Source organism: Elgaria multicarinata, chromosome 2, assembly GCF_023053635.1.
Source record: "Elgaria multicarinata webbii isolate HBS135686 ecotype San Diego chromosome 2, rElgMul1.1.pri, whole genome shotgun sequence".
Classification (NCBI taxonomy): Eukaryota; Metazoa; Chordata; class Lepidosauria; order Squamata; family Anguidae; genus Elgaria; species Elgaria multicarinata.
Window position 1 is genome coordinate 117,915,591 of NC_086172.1, and position 16,036 is coordinate 117,931,626.

General features: G+C 43.0%; 1 protein-coding gene across 1 annotated transcript in view; it reads left to right on the forward strand.

Annotated features, from left to right (window-relative positions):
• TTC17 (tetratricopeptide repeat domain 17) overlaps window positions 1-13,890 on the forward strand; it is a 78,559-nt gene extending 64,669 nt beyond the window's left edge. The window contains 5 exon segments of the mRNA XM_063117436.1: window positions 2,222-2,381; window positions 4,405-4,488; window positions 6,267-6,386; window positions 7,269-7,412; window positions 12,804-13,890. Coding sequence (XP_062973506.1) covers window positions 2,222-2,381; window positions 4,405-4,488; window positions 6,267-6,386; window positions 7,269-7,412; window positions 12,804-12,935 — 640 coding nt within the window. The 3' untranslated portion in view covers window positions 12,936-13,890.
• Window positions 13,891-16,036: the final 2,146 nt, after the last annotated feature.

The window sequence follows — 16,036 nt, forward strand, 5'->3', positions numbered from 1 at the left end:
AGGACGCACACAAGGAGACATTCTCATACAGGGCATTATGACATTTTGCTTGGTGTGCAATGGAGATTTTACAGTTTCCTGTTAAAAGTGGAGGTGGTTCTGCTAACACACACACTTCTCAGTTGAGGGAGTGGGTGATATTTCTCAGCTTCCTCTCTTCATTTGATCCATGTTGATCAGCTGTTGGTTGAATCCCTGCAGATCAGCTGTGGAGAGGGGAGCATTTATGTCCCCGTTGCGATGCACTGGATGGGAAGGTTTAAACCTCCCAACCAACTGCCTCATAAGGGGGATGGAAATCGCTACTGACTGGAAAAGCTCTTATCTCCACTAAGCTGCTGTTTAGAGATAAGAGCTTTTCCCTGCTAAGTGCTGAGAAAAGGAGTGGTTGCTGATCTCAGTAATTGGTGATCAAAGATAAATGGTTTTACCAGCCTGGGAGAGTGGTGGGACCTGGGGTAGAAGCTGTTGGGTTAAATATGGACCCCTGTGGGCTGGAAGTTTCCCATGCCTAATTTGTACCAGCCTGCTGTGGGAAGGTGAAGCCCGATGCTAAATGAATGTGTTAATCTTAATTTTGGAAGCTTGCTGATAGTAACCCAGACCTTGGAAAGCTGCCACTCGTTTTCTTGCTCCCCAAGTTGGCTAATTTAGTGACCTGCTGCTCCCTTCAACAGTCCTGTAAGAGTGTGTTGCATAAGCTGACAGGAGCATTAGAAGCTCTTTCTGCAAGATGAGGATCTTCAAATCTATCCCTATTTTAAAAAAGGATCTCTCCCAATTTTTTTCTTTATTTTTTCCTTTGATATCATAATATGAACATCAGCATCGACTTAGAATAGGTATGCAAGTATTGCTACTGAGATGTATTTAGCCGGTCGTCTTCTAAAATTTCCATGAATGCATATCCAGGCAACAAAATAGCAGCACATATCAATTATTAAGTGGCAAACAGATTATACTGAAAATGTAGATGCACTAGGAGAAGAGAGTGTGCTTAAATGTTGCATATACACTGCAAGATCCTCCAAATCTTACACAAGCATAAAAATAACCATTTGGGGGTACTGTCCACTTTCCCAGTGTAAATTGCTATGGCAGAAGGGTGATAACAGAAGAGGTTATGTAGGAATGCCCTCATCCTCAGTTCCCCATGCAGGGCTGGAGCAGGGGCAGCTATGCCAGCTAGACCTGGAGATGTGGCTCTGAAGGTGCATGTCAGTAAGAAGTAACATCCAGGCTAAATTCCTGTAATATATTATATGTGGGACTGCCTTTGTAGACAACTTGGGAAACTAAAATTGGTTCAGAATACGGCAGCTAGATTACTGGAAGGGATCAATCGGGTTCGAATGCATCTTGCTAGTTTTGAAATCACTTCACTGGCTGCCTGTTTCTGGACACAATTCAAATTGCTGTTTTTAACCTATAAAGTCCCGTATGGATTGGGACCCAGATACCTGAAGGAATGCGTTCCCTCCGAAGCCTGCCCATCTATCATCAGAGGCTCTTTTCCATGTGCCCCCATCAGAGGTGAAGTGGGTGCCAGTTACAGAAAAGGCTTCTTTGGAATAGTCCCCCACCCCACCCGGGCTGATCATTTAGCACCTAATTTAGTGAACTTTAGGCACCAGGCTTAGGCCTTTTTATTTGCCTGGGCTTTTGATAGTCAGTAAATTCACTGCTGCTATTTTAGGTTTTATTTATTATTTTTAGGGTTGGATCCAGACTAACAATGTAGTCCTATGCATACCTACACGAATGTAAGACCCACTGAATTCAGTGAGACTTACAGGTAAGTTTATGTAAGATTGCAGCCTATGTCAGTTACACTTATTTTCCATATTCAGTGGATCTTAAGTCATAGCTAACTTGTCCTGTTGATTTCAGCGTGACCTAATGCAACTAACTTAGTCTGTTTCCAACCCTTAATATTTTGCTGCTGGTTTCATGAATGTTTCATGCTGTATTTTAGTATCGTTGATTATTTACTGTCATTTTAAATTCTATGTGTAAACTTCCTTGGGGCAAAAGAATAAATTATAAGGCAGGGTAGACATTTTAAAAACAACAACGAAGAAAATGAAACCAATTGACAGGGTGCAGATATATACTGGCTAGTCGCTAAGGTGTTGCTGCATTGGGACATCTCTCCTTCAGCCGTTTTGTCTGAAGACTTAATTTCTGACGTAGACTTGGCTTTTCCTTCCTTCCTTTCTAGTATTACAGAACACATAGATTTCGCCACTCCTCTGCAAGAACCAGCCATGGAGCCTCTCTGCAATGCCAATCTCCCTGCCAGCATGCATACCTTAGATCACCTCCAGGGTGTTGCCAACCGCGCCAGTCTACATTACATGGGAGAAAGTCAACTGAAAGAGGTAGCCTTTTGCTATCACGTGTGGGCTTCAACGCACACTGCGTTAGATCCAACTTTAGTTATGTTTAGAATAGTTCCATTGAAATCAATGGGGTTGAAGTTAGTCATGGGTTTCAGTAGGTCTACTTAAGTATGCCTAAGTCTGTATCTAACCTGCTGGTTGGAAGCTATGGGGCTCTTTTTCTGGGAAACATTGACTATGATTAGCAGTGAATACCTAATGCCACTGGGAGTTCAGCAGCACGTATGAAATGGATGTTGACAGCTTGCTTCCTGCTGGACTAAACCATATGGTTTCATCAACACAGGAGCTTTCTTGAGTTTCCCCCTTGTATTTTAGCATATTTTATGCTGTACTATGTGGGTTTAATTTTTGTGAACCGCCCAGAGAGCTTCAGCTAATGAGCAGTGTAGAGATGTAATAAATGAAATTATAAATAAATAAATAAATAATCCAGATGCAGTAGGAAAAGTGTGTTCATGCTTCTCCTGTTGAGCATGGGCTCTCCCACACTAGAGGCCTTCAAGAGGCAGCTGGACGGCCATCTGTCAGGGATGCTTTAACATAGATTCCTGCAATGAGCAGGGGGTTGGACTCATTGGCCTTATAGGCCCCTTCCAACTCTACTATTCTATGATTATATCTATTTAGTGCCAATGTTGTACTAGCCCATGGCACTACATAATAATTGGGAGATAGTGTATCCAGCCAGAAGCCTTGTTTGAGCTGTCGTGCCATGTATGACTTGTGGGGATCAGATGTTCTGACTGAGTGAACCTGATTCCATCATCACTCTAATAAAACCATGCAAAAGTTTTCACATAGGCTATCAAAATAGAAACACCAGTAACTGGATGGATTTAGGTCAGGGGTCCAGGGGCATTTTTGTGGGAGGTCCAGGGGCATTTGCCGAAAATTTTGAACATTAAAAATTAAAGAGGCATCTGGAGCTGCTACGGAATAAGAAAAGGATCAACGTTAGCTTGCAAACAAGCGGATGTTGAGCCATTTGGTACTCCATAGCCACTACAGATGCTTCTTTCTTCTTCCAAAAGATTTTTTTTCACCAATTTCATGGGTGGCGGGGGCTGCAGCGGAGCTGGATGAGGCCTGCAGGCCATGTGTTGCCCACACTGGCTGAGATTATTGACCTGCCTTCTCACCACTTCTGGTGCACAATGGAAAGTAGCTTTGTTCTGCTACTTCTACCCCTTCTATGCTGCTCAGCATTTAACAAGCTACGTAGAAATTAATCTGGGGAATATCACCATCAGTATCTTGCTGGGCAGGTGGAAGAAAAAATAACTTGTTCCCAGTTGTCTGTATTGTGTGGTATTTGGGAGGGAGTGGTATCTAGATTTATGTTGGGATTTAGAACGATCAGGATTTATAATCAAATTTTATAACACCTTCATAATACATTATACAAATATGTGCATTTACTCAATTTCCCTAAGTTGTTTCTGTTGCTGGATCTAAGCTTTTGCAGAATTGTTAATTCTTTGCAGAAATAAGGTTGCACTAAGCAGGAGAGGAGGGAGAGAAATGCTTGTGTACAGCCAGGGGCCATGTGGAAGGAACAGGAGACCAATCTTTGTCAAAGGGCTGGTCTGTGATCTCTGCAATGCCCACTTTGATGCCTTCTGGCTTTTAACAGGCTCTTTTCATGGTTTTTACAAGCTTTTCTACACAATTATGAGGACTGCAAACTTGCTGCTATTAATAATAATTAACCATGACATTCTTAAGCATTTGTACAATTCATGGATTTGGAACTAAACTGATCATTTTTCAGTACATGGCACAACTGCATTTAGTAAAGCACAACTGCCAATTTCTCTATTTAACTATCATGTAGCTCCATTTGTAGACTAAAAGAAAGCTTTGATACAGGTGAGCACTGAGCTCAGCCTTTCAGAAGGGAGGAAATTATGACTTCAAAAGGCAGGATCCAAATTTTAAGATATATTGGAATGATTTTGTTGTAACTTTCTTTGAGCATTTGTCTATTCTTGTTCCTCAGGTACTGCAGAATCTTGGAAAAGACCATTATCCACCACAGTCTTTAGAACAAGTTGGTACTCGAATAGCCAAAGTTCTAGAAAAGGTAGGTGGACCCAACTCAGTCGACACAATCTTATATTGTCATAATTGTACATGGATATATCTCTCTGTAGTGTTGTCTCAAAATATGCGACACAGATCAGGCTGGTGTTGAATGAGACATTTCTCTCTCTCTACTTGCTGTCTAGAGTAATCAACAGATACATGGAAACAGGATAAAAACAGTCTAGCTTATGATAAATGAGACACATTTATCTTAAGTAGATCGCTAGAAATGGTCTCCACAGAATGACTTGCCTCCAAGCCAGTAAATAATATGTAGCGTTGGACATCACTTCATCATGTTCGGCATTTCGATTCCAGACCCAGCCTCTTTCCTGGCATGGCTATGCTGCTGTGGATAGTCAACATGGGATGAGGAAGCACAAATCAGAAAGACATGTTACAGGCATGGTGGGGATAAGCAGAGGCTGTTTTCACACAGTTTTCACACTGTAAATGAACGGCAGGTCACTCTCTCAAATACATTGTTGTTGTTAACATATTAACAACTTTTACAATTCATTGATATTCTAGGAATCTAATAGCATCATTCCTGCAAGGTGCAGCATGAAGTGGCAAGAATAAATTACACTCTTCAAATGTGTAGCACAAGCAGGATGAGAATTACTGGGCTTGTTCAGATGACACACTAAGCCATGGTTGGGCCGCTAACCCTTTTGCAGCAAATGGTTAGTGAGCATGTTTAAACCTTGGTTATGTAGCCACCATGGCTGGGAATGGTTCAGACAACACGCTAAGCCATAGTAAGGCCGCTAACCCTTTTGCAGCAAATGATTAGTGTGTTTAAACCATAGTTATGTAGCCACCATGGTTAGGAATGGTTCACATGACACGTTAAGCCATAATGTTTAGTTCAAAATGCTTAGCCACCGTGGCTTAGCCCCCATCAAGAACGAAAGCTCCTTCCCCTTATTACCAATCCTGATATATTGCACCCATCCCCCCAAAGACCCTAAGTATGTCTCATAAGATTTCTGAAAGATTCTTTGTTTACATTTTGACTTAACCCCCAAAGGAAATAAGTTTTGTAGTTGGTGGAGTAGCCAAGAACCCCTGTCATTTCCATCCAAACCATTCAGCTACCCTACGTGGGTGGTATAATCAAACTGAGAGTCTCTGATCGGTCTTTGAGATTGTGGCAGTACATATGAGAGGAAGCAAGCTCTTAAATAGGTTGAGTAAGGGAAGTATTAAAACAGCACTTTGAAGTACCCCAGATATATGTGGTCTACACCTTTGACTCTGCCAAAAAGCACCTATTTATCACTGTTGGAACTGTGCCAAGGTCTCAGCTCTTCCCCAAGCGGCCATGCACCTTTTCAAAGGTACCAGCCGTCCTTGTTGGTCCTCTTAAATAATAGTCACAATGATTTTCATCCCAGGTTCATTCCTTTCACCTACCTCTGACCACTCTACTCCTTTGTCCTCATTGGGGAATAGGTCTCATAATAAATGATTTCTGTAAATCACCACGGAGTGGCAGCATTTCTGCACTAAGCAAAAAAGAAGGTTCCGATCGTGTAAGAAAAAGCACATCACTGTTCTAACTATAAAATAAAATAAAATAAAATACATGCATCCTCGGGTAGGATGTTCCCTGTTCAAACATAGCATGATTTACTCAGAGCAAGGTAAGTTTTAAGTTCCTTAATTTTTGAATAAGCTTTGGATTGAGGGGAAAACAACAAGGTCTTGGAACAAATGTAATTGATATATGCTAACATTATTTTCCCCTTCTTGTTTTAAATGCCACACCAGAATCAGACCTCTTGGGTCCTCTCCAGCATGGCAGCCCTCTACTGGAGGGTAAAAGGTCAAGGGAAGAAAGCAATTGACTGCCTCCGGCAAGCCTTACATCATACGCCCTATCACATGAAGGTGTGTGCAGTACTATCTGTCTTGGCCGTGACGTGTCTGTGGTTTCCAGCTTTCAGTTTGCATGTAGCAGGTTTATGTTTTCGCTGATCTCGTGTCTCTGGAACAGGACTCATGTGAACAAATCGCTATAAATGGACATTTCAGGACTGTCCTAAAAATACTAAAAAGTCCGTTGCCTGCACTTTCATAACATATATAAACTGTGTTAGGACGACTTTGCACACGATACCGAGGGAGAGATGCTGATTGCTGTTCATGGCTAAACCCAATGAAAAGCTGTCATATAAGGGCACACTTCACAGCAGTGTGCAATGCGGGGGGTGGGGTGCAGCTGGGGGAGCGGGGATATCGCGCTCTCGCTCTCTCTCTCTCTCACACACACACACACACAGTACAAAAGCAGGTTTGAATCCAAGCCTATATTTTATATATTTGCAGCAGACAGAACAGGAGCTGGCTAAGCTTGGACGACTCTGATCCTGCTCCCCACTATTAAAAGACAAAGCAAGCGTCATGCCTATAGATTGATGTAGAGATGGACTGAACTTTTCAAGCTATGAGCGCACCAGATTCTTTTTGCGATTAAAAGAATGGCAAACGGATTGATTTTAGGCAATTCGTAGAGGTCCTTCAGCTGGCACGTTGTCGGATCAACAAGGCAATAGGTCTTCTACAGTAATGAGTCTGCACTAGGACAGTTGACATTTCTTTATTGCCGTTCTGCATTAAAATCTGTCTGTCGGCAATGCCATGGAAGCAAAAACTCAAAGCTGACCCCAATAAGCGGAGTCGGGTCTTTCAATAGCCGTCATTTAAAATGACCTGGTTTAAAAAACAACATATTCTTTTCACTGCATTTGTTCCACTTTTCTTCTCTTTCAGGATGTGCCACTCATTAGCCTAGCAAACATCTTCCACAATGCAAAACTTTGGAATGATGCCATCATTGTGGCTACAATGGCAGTAGAAATCGCCCCACACTTTGTCGTCAATCATTTCACGTTGGCTAATGTCTACGTAGCAATGGTGAGTCTGAATAATCACGAGATTCTGGCATCTTGAGGCTACAGTGTTACAGATGGGTAGAGTTCAGGACCAAGGACAGAATCCAGTTGCAGGTGGAGACAACGTGTAGTAGTGAGTTGGTTGACAGTCTTTCCTTTTGATTTTATCAGTTCTGATCATTTATATCATTTATAGCAATGCTCAAAAGGGTATATTGGATGCCTCCAGCTCTGTCACCCGACCTGCTTCCCACCCTAGTTTAGAACTGGGAGAGGCTTTCCTCCCCTAGCCCCTACTGTTAAGAGTGTGGAGCAGCCTCCTTCTCTGTGTTTCAGCCTCGCACTTTCCCTTTGGATCTTACTTCACTTGGGGAGAAATTTCTCTAATCACCCATATAGTTGTCTTCTTCATATAAGAACATAAGAAGAACCATGCTGGATCAGACCAAGGGTCCATCTAGTCCAGCATTCTGTTCACAGTGGCCAACCACCTTCCTATGGGAAACTCATATGCAGGACATGAGTCCAGCACCCTCCTAGCCATGTTCTCCAGCAACTGATGTACATAGACATACTGCCTCTGTTATGGAGGTTGCATATAGCCATCAGGCCTAGTAGCTATTGATAGCCTTCTCCTCCACGAATGTGTCCAATCCCTTTTTAAAGCCATCCAAATAGGTGGCCATCGCTACATCTTCAGGAAGTAAATTCCATAGTTTAACTCTGCGTTGTGTGAAGAAGTACTTTTTATCTGTCCTGAATCTCCCTCCAGTCGGCTTCATGGCATACCCCAGATTCTAGTATTATGAAAGAGGGAGGGAGAAAAATGTCTCCCTATCCATCTCTTGAATCAAATTATAGCCACTCACTCAACCCATAGACTGCTCCTCATGGCCTGAAGCCTGCCTAGCATTAAATAAACCACCAAAGGCTGCCCAAGTTCCACAACTTGTGGGGAGGTCCCTCAAGGCATCTCCCAGGACAAAACAACTTAGAAAACAGCACCATGCGCTGCCTCCTGATATGCCCTGCCTGGTTGAGCCATATCATTTTCTGTTGCACTGGCAACAGGCTTTTCCCACTCGGTCAGGACAATCTGCTTCAAGCTGGTACAGGGAGGGCCATTTGGGTTCTCAGTAAGGAAATGGCAGGCTGCTGTTGTACAGTGGGTAAAGCTTCATATATTAGATCCCTTTACATATATTTGTACCTAGCTTGATTTAAACAGCTGCCCACTTAGTTCTTCTAGCGGCATGTTTACATAACACGCAAGTGATGCACCTACCAACATGCCACTTGGATCAAATATAAAGATGCTTCTGGGGAAAAAACACTTTCATTGAAGTCTCTCCATCAAGTCAGGGCAAGATGGGAGCAACTGCAGAAATGATAGCAAGTGCCATTTCTACAGTGAAAATACAAGTACCTGTGAAGAAGTTCTTATGTCAAAATACCAGTGATATACATTGCTGTAATAATAGGAAGTTGTTTATAATCCACATTTGACTGCTTTATCTAATATCAAGGGATATCCATCGTCCAAATAAGGCAGAGATTGGGGGCAAATAGCCAGTGACCTGTCATATCCTGCTGCCAATCTAATATTTGATAAAAGTCTGTAGCTTTTGGATCATTAGGGAGTACACTAACCTCATGAATTAGCACACTGGATGGGAAGAACATCTTGACATGAGAATGCAAGCAGGTTAGAAGTGCTCTCTTTTGGAATAAGAACAGTAGGGAGCAGCAAAGGGGGAAATAGACCTTAGTTGATGATGCCACAAAATCTTTCAGCTCTTCAATGATATAATTTCTTTTACACTCTTTGCTTCTACTTTCCTGACAAGATGCTAACCTGGTGCACCTTGTCATGCATAACTCCACATGACTCATCTCTTCCTGCCCAAATCCAATGCTGTGTACTTTATAAACTGATCCTTGTAGTTCTCAGTGCCTTAAAAAGCCACACCAGTCAGCAAATGTGAGTGTATTATTTCCATTTACATAAATAGGTGTTAGGTTGGAAAGAAATTGTGCTAAGTCAGTGAGTGAGCCATGAGCTAGAGTTAAAAATCTTAAAAACAAATTATATTTATTTATCTTTCTACCAGATTACCTATTTGCTCCAAATGTTTCTTGGATGCTTCTGGCTTAAGTAAGGACTGTGACTTTCCAGTGCTAGCTTTTCATACTCAACTTCCTTTGCTTTTCTGTCAGTCAAAATCCTAAAGTACAGATCTGTGACCTAGTCTTAGGCCCAATTCATTGTAGCCAACTAAAAGCACCCATGGACTGTCTCACATGGGATGGCTTCTTACGCAGTGCTATGTGGTTGAAATGACCCAACGTATGCATTCAGTTGCTTCACACAAACAGCTTCTAATCTGCAACTGCCTAGAGATATTTTAAAATATGTTCAGTGCTATATAACTCTATTTAATAACAAAATAATAATACAGTACGTATGTAGTTCCACTTTTCAAAAGCTACCATTACACAAAGATAACATATGACTTGAGGTCCAGGCTTCTAACTTTATGACCTTATACAATGGCCTGGTTCAGACATAACAGGGAAATTGGGGTGAGTTTAAGCGATGGTTTATTGAAACAAACCACACTCAAAGTGTGGTTTCTGATCCTGGCTTTTTCCAATAAACCACAGAGAACCCTGTTCAGACGACACGATTAAGCCACGGTGGTTAAGCCTTTTGAGCTAAACGTTATGGCTTAGTGTGTCGTGTGAACCATGACTTAGCATATCATGTGAATCATGGTGGCTACATAACCACAGTTTAAATATGCTCACTGACCATTTGCGGCAAAATGGTTAGTGGCCCAACCATGGTTTAGCATGTCTGAACCGGCCCAGTGTGATATTTGTGCTTTTCTTTTAATGTCCTCAGAGCACAAGCCCCATTCCACTTCCATTACGGGGGGTTCCAATTCATTGTATTTCACTACAGGAAATAAGAAACTTGGCTCATCACAGGGACAATAAACACTTACTAGTTTACAGTTGTTTCTGGATTTTGTGAAGTTTGTCTCACCCGAACCTTTTTATCCTATGCAGTGTCCTCTAGTGTCTTGAAGCACTTAGTCTTTGGCTTTCAGTGGTCCAGTTGTTTTCTCTAAGCCAGGGTTGGGGAACTTCTTCTCACTTGAGGGCCTAATTCTAGTGGCACACGGGGCCACAGGCAAAGGGGATGGGGAACTAAAATATAGGGCTGTGCACGGACCCCCCCGAACCGCTTTGTGGCCCGATCCAGAACTTTTGGATCGGGACCGAACCGCTTTGGGTCGATCCGCTTGTCCCCCGCTCTGCTTCTTAGATCGAGATCTGGAGGGGCAGATCGAGATCTGGAGGGGCAGATCGAGATTTTACCCCCCTTCCCCACCACTTGCCTCTACAGTGGACAGCAGAAGCAGGTAAGTGGAGAAGGGGGCAAAATGGGAGCCAAATAAGCCCCCCTGCCCCCTTACCTGTGTCCATTGCAGTCCATCGTGGGCTTCAGTTGAGGCCCCAGCTTAAAGCCAGAACAGGAGGCTGCGGCCTCTTCCAGCTTGAAGCCGGGGCCCACGATGAACATAGGTAAGCCCCCCTGCCCCCTTACCTGGCTCCATTGCTGTTGCTGCAGGGACTGCGGCAGTGGAGCCAGGTAAGCGAAAATCCCACCCCCTTACCTGGCTCCGTTGTGGTCCGCCGCGGGCTTCAACTGAGGGCCAGGCCTCAGTTGAAGTGCGCAACAGACCGCAGTGGAGGCAGGTAAGCCCCCCTGCCCCCTTACCTGGCTCTACTGCTGTTGCTGCAGGGGCGCCTTGCTGCCAGGTAAGCCAAACTCCCCCCCCCCCGCCCCCTTACTTGTGTCCGTCGCAGGCTTCAATTGAGGCCCCAGCTTCAAGCCGGAAGAGAAGGCTGTGGCCTCTTCCAGCTTGAAGCCGGGACCTCAATTGAAGCCTGAAACGGACACAGGTAAGCTCCCTTCCCCACTGCCACCTTACCTGGCTCCAGCGCCATCGCCGCACAGACTGCAGAGGAAGAGGAGGCACCAGGTAAGTCCCCCTCCCCCCCCACACTTACCTGCATCCGGATTGAGGCGAACTACTTTGCCTCGATCCGCAGCCCCCCCAATCCATCTCCGCCTTTGTTGGAGGCAAATCAGGCCGATCCGATATCGCTTCTACGAAGTGAAGCGGAGCACAGCCCTACTAAAATACCAATGTATTGTATCTTAAAGCTCTTACTGCAAGTAACTTAGCCTTCGTATCAACCTTTTAGAATAGCGGGGAGGGAACAACGAAATGATCAGCAGTCAGAGAAAAGGAGTGTGGCCAGGAAAAAAGGAAGTAGACAGGTGGGGAAGCTCAGAGGGCCGGATTGGGATCCCAGAGAAGGCTGGATTTGGCCCCCGGCTCAAACCTTTAGTAAAGGGTCTAAGTTTTGTCCTGTCATGCAACAGTCTTCTACTGGAGATGAAATGGGCGGTTACCAGGCTCACCACTTTGAAGCTTGTGCAGCCCCTCTGCAGCTTCCCGCTCTGCTTTTCTCCCAGCCTTTGCAGCCTCTGCTGCTTTGCAGAGTTGCTGAAGGGATGTGGGAATAATGGGCCACTGCCATATAGCTTCTGGCTTGACTTTGTTCAATTTTAGGATGTTTTTAGTATGATTTTAGGGTTTTTTTAAGGAAGTTTTAACAATGTATACTGTGTTTTGATTAATATTTTATGTATTTTATACTTCTTGTTCCCCGTCTTGATCAGGATGGAGAGGCGGGTTAGAAATAAACGTATTATTATTATTATTATTATTATTATTATTATTATTATTATTATCATCTGGAGCCAGCTGCAATTTGGAATGGGCAGGAATTTCATCCACGCCTTGATTTCCCCCCAGATATTTTACACTAAACACAGCTTAGTGTTTAGTTTAAATGCTAGTGCTTAGTGTTTAAACTTGGGGAATGGAGGGAAGCAGTCGAGCCCAAGACTCAAGAAGGATCCATATAGCACTGAACTCTGGTTTAGTGTTAGAGTTGAACCAGGCCTAATAGTAAAATACTTCCAATACTGTGGACTAAAAGCACCAGTAACAATGGATGTATAAACGTTGTCCTTAATACTCTTCACTGGCCAGCAGTTATTTCTTGTGCAGTTCTACACAATAACTCCAGAGCAATGCAATCTCCATAGCCTTTTGCCATGACAGTGAAAGATGTGCTGATTTTGTAGCTAAAGTAGTGTAAATAAATTGAACCCAATTTCTTGTTATCATTGGTCTGGGCTCTTTAATATCTCCATACTTGAGTAACGGAGGGATTTCAGCCCAAAATTCAACACCAGTAGCTTAGTGTAGGTCCTGTTCAGTATATACTGTGCTATGACCTATATGTTTTGCATCTGTAATCCCTACAGGAGGAGTTTGAGAAGGCCATGAGATGGTATGAATCAACACTGAAACTCCAGCCCGAATTTGCACCAGCAAAGAATCGAATCCGTGCCATTCAGTGTCATTTACTCATGAAAAAAGAAAGACGTTCTCCTTAAGGAGCACAATCTTCTTCCTCTGCCCCCCCCCCCTGTATTTGTTTTTTAAGATGACAAAATCATTGTTCATTATTATGCTTGTAATGAGGTGTGCTAATATAATTTGGGAAACGAGGATTTCTACTAAGAATTGAGGGTTGATTTTATTATTCAGAAACCAAAATGTCTTTGGGGGAACTACAGTAAAAATATTTTACCACACTTTTGTATAATTAAATATTGAGCCCAGATACCTTCCACATCAAACACCATTAGATTTCCATAATACTCAAATTGATGCCAGCATCGAATATAACCTGCTTCTTGTCTTAGCATATCTATGAAAATGCAAAGCACATCATTGCACCAGACACCATATGTAGGAAGGAGCCATAATTAGCTTTTCATCCATCAGAAAACTCATGTTCTACCACCTCAACCAGTCGATCTTGCGGCATTACCAGCTCAGAAATAGATTGTGAGATAAGAATGCAGGTGGTTACAGACCATTTTTAATGTGTTTTAAGAACATACAACCTTTTTATCTACTGTTGTTTCAACGGGGGGAGGGGGGAGAAACAGTGAGAAGAGCATCCAACTTAACAATCATTTGTATTTTGGTTATACAAGACAAAAAATGGAAACAAGACAAAATGTTATTTCAGAGATTTTATATCCATATATATATTTGAAGCCCTCTGCAGCCCATTGTCCGCCTTTACTAATTATTTGTTTTACCCAACTGAGTGCAAGTTGCAAATGTTAAAGGCAGGTGTACAGTTGCTCGTTCTCTCGTGTGTCTCTGAAAGCAAGAGAAATTTTAGCAAATAAGACAAATGATCTGTTTCCAAATCCACATCCACCTTGGTCAGTAAAGGACCTGAAACACCAAATTTCATTGTCAAATAAACAAGGGCACATAACTTGGAAAAACAATAAACAATTATGTTAATGAACAGAATATTGGCCTCCGTCTTTAGCAGTCAAATGCCTTGATGTCATGACTTACAAGCAGCCCTTGTTGAAAATGCTGTTTTCTTAAACAATTCTACGATTGCACGAGAGAGCTCAGATTCTCTTTTTGCTTTCATAGTAGTGTAACAATCTGATTTGTGTTCTGTATCAGCCCTATTCAGGTGCTCTGCTTGATGCAGTTATGATCACACAGAGTGGGCTGTGCCTTCTGATCCTGTACCCACATTCCCTGCACCCCTCCCTACCTCCCCCCCCCCGTAAATACATTGCAGGGGGAGGTCTAAAGAGAGGAGTTTGCTGTACATGGATAGGTTTCCCGCATGATTTACAACCCTGCATCATCTTACAAAGTTAAATAAACATCTGGGGAGGGGGGCGGGTGAAGAAGCTTGGGGAGGATGATGTTGAGCCAGGGGTGGGGGGGAAACTTGATGGCTTTTTCTCTCCTTTGCTGCTATTGTTCATTTTCTATGCAAAGAGCTCCAGTCACAGACTCTCTTCCCCACTGTCTACAAGTAGTGGTACCTACAGCCTCTGAGTGTAAGGGAGAAGGCTTCCATTGCCTCTCCTGTGAATGGAAAAGGCAGTGGGGGTGGGGGGTTTATTTATTTATTTATTTATTTATTACATTTCTATACTACCCAATAGCCGGAGCTCTCTGGGCGGTTCACAAAAATTAAAACCATTCAAAGTATAAAACAACAGTATAAAACCATAATATAAAATACAATATAAAAGCTCAACCAGATAAAAACAGCAGCAATGCAAAATTACAAATTTAAAACCATGTTATTTAAAATTTATAGATTGTTAAAATGTTGGGAGAATAAAAAGGTCTTCACCTGGCATCTAAAAGCATATAATGTAGGTGCCAAGCGAACCTCCTTAGGGAGCTCATTCCACAGGCGGGGTGCCACAGCAGAGAAGGCCCTCCTCCTGGTAGCCACCTGCCTCACTTCCTTTGGCAGGGGCTCACGGAGAAGGACCCCTGAAGATGGCAGGTACATATGGGAGGAGGCGTTCCTTCAGATAACCTGGCCCCAAGCCGTTTAGGGCTTTAAATGTTAATACCAGCACTTTGAATCGGGCCCGGACCTGGACTGGCAGCCAATGAAGCTGGAAAAGGACTGGCGTAATGTGGTCTCGTCAGCCAATCCCTGTTAGTAAGCGTGCTTACAAGAACGCTTCTTCTTTACAAGAAGATGGGGAAAGTGGAGAGAGGGATAGGAGAAACCCTGGCATCCCTTCAAAGTAGGTTATGCCTGGGGTCACTGTTGCCTGTGGTGAGATGGGAAAACCACAGAGGAGCATGGCTGCCGTGCTACTCCTAAGCACTTTTCTGAGGCGCAGAGAAAGAGGCAGTGGCATGGAGAAGGTTACATTTAGTGTGTTCGTCCGATCTGCCCCCGGCCCCCATTAAAGTTTTGAACAAAAACAGAATGATGAGGTTCTGCGAAATAGATTCCAAACAAAATATGGCAACACTTTGTTGAAAGGTGGGGGGTGCAGGGGAGCTCAGCTATGGCTTTTTGGGGACATAATTTGTGTAAAACTTCTGTGCTTGCATTCAACCCGTGACACAGTTCTCTATCCACTGGCACTACACAGTAGAGTAATTGGGCAAACCATAGATCAGGATCTACTAGTAAATCACTGGTGATTTGCATAGATCAGTAAGGTTTTCTGACTCCCAATTGTTTAAGAATCACAAAAATAAAAAGATGTTTTGTCTTCTGGATTAGGATGTTAGAATCCCTGATCTATAGTAATTCTAATGTAGAGTTGTATATACAAGTCATATCAGTATACGGCTCATGGTGTGCCGTACTTAAGGAGAATGATCAAGCAGTGGTTGAATAAGATGGACTCAATGCTTCTTAATATTTGTGGATATCAGAAATTAAACTGATGTATGTTCATGCATATCTTAGAAGACTACAGGAACAGCTATAAAGCTGCTATATAATTTCCTCTTAAACTTAGGCAGTGGGCTACAATAAACATAGATGTCATAGATCGATTGTAAATTGACATGCTTGCCTTCCACAAAATAGAGTGAATATGAGTATACCACTCAAGAATGTGAATGTGTACTCCTTTTTCCAGGAAAAGAAGGTCTGTTCGCTTTTTCAGAACTTCCTTCGTTA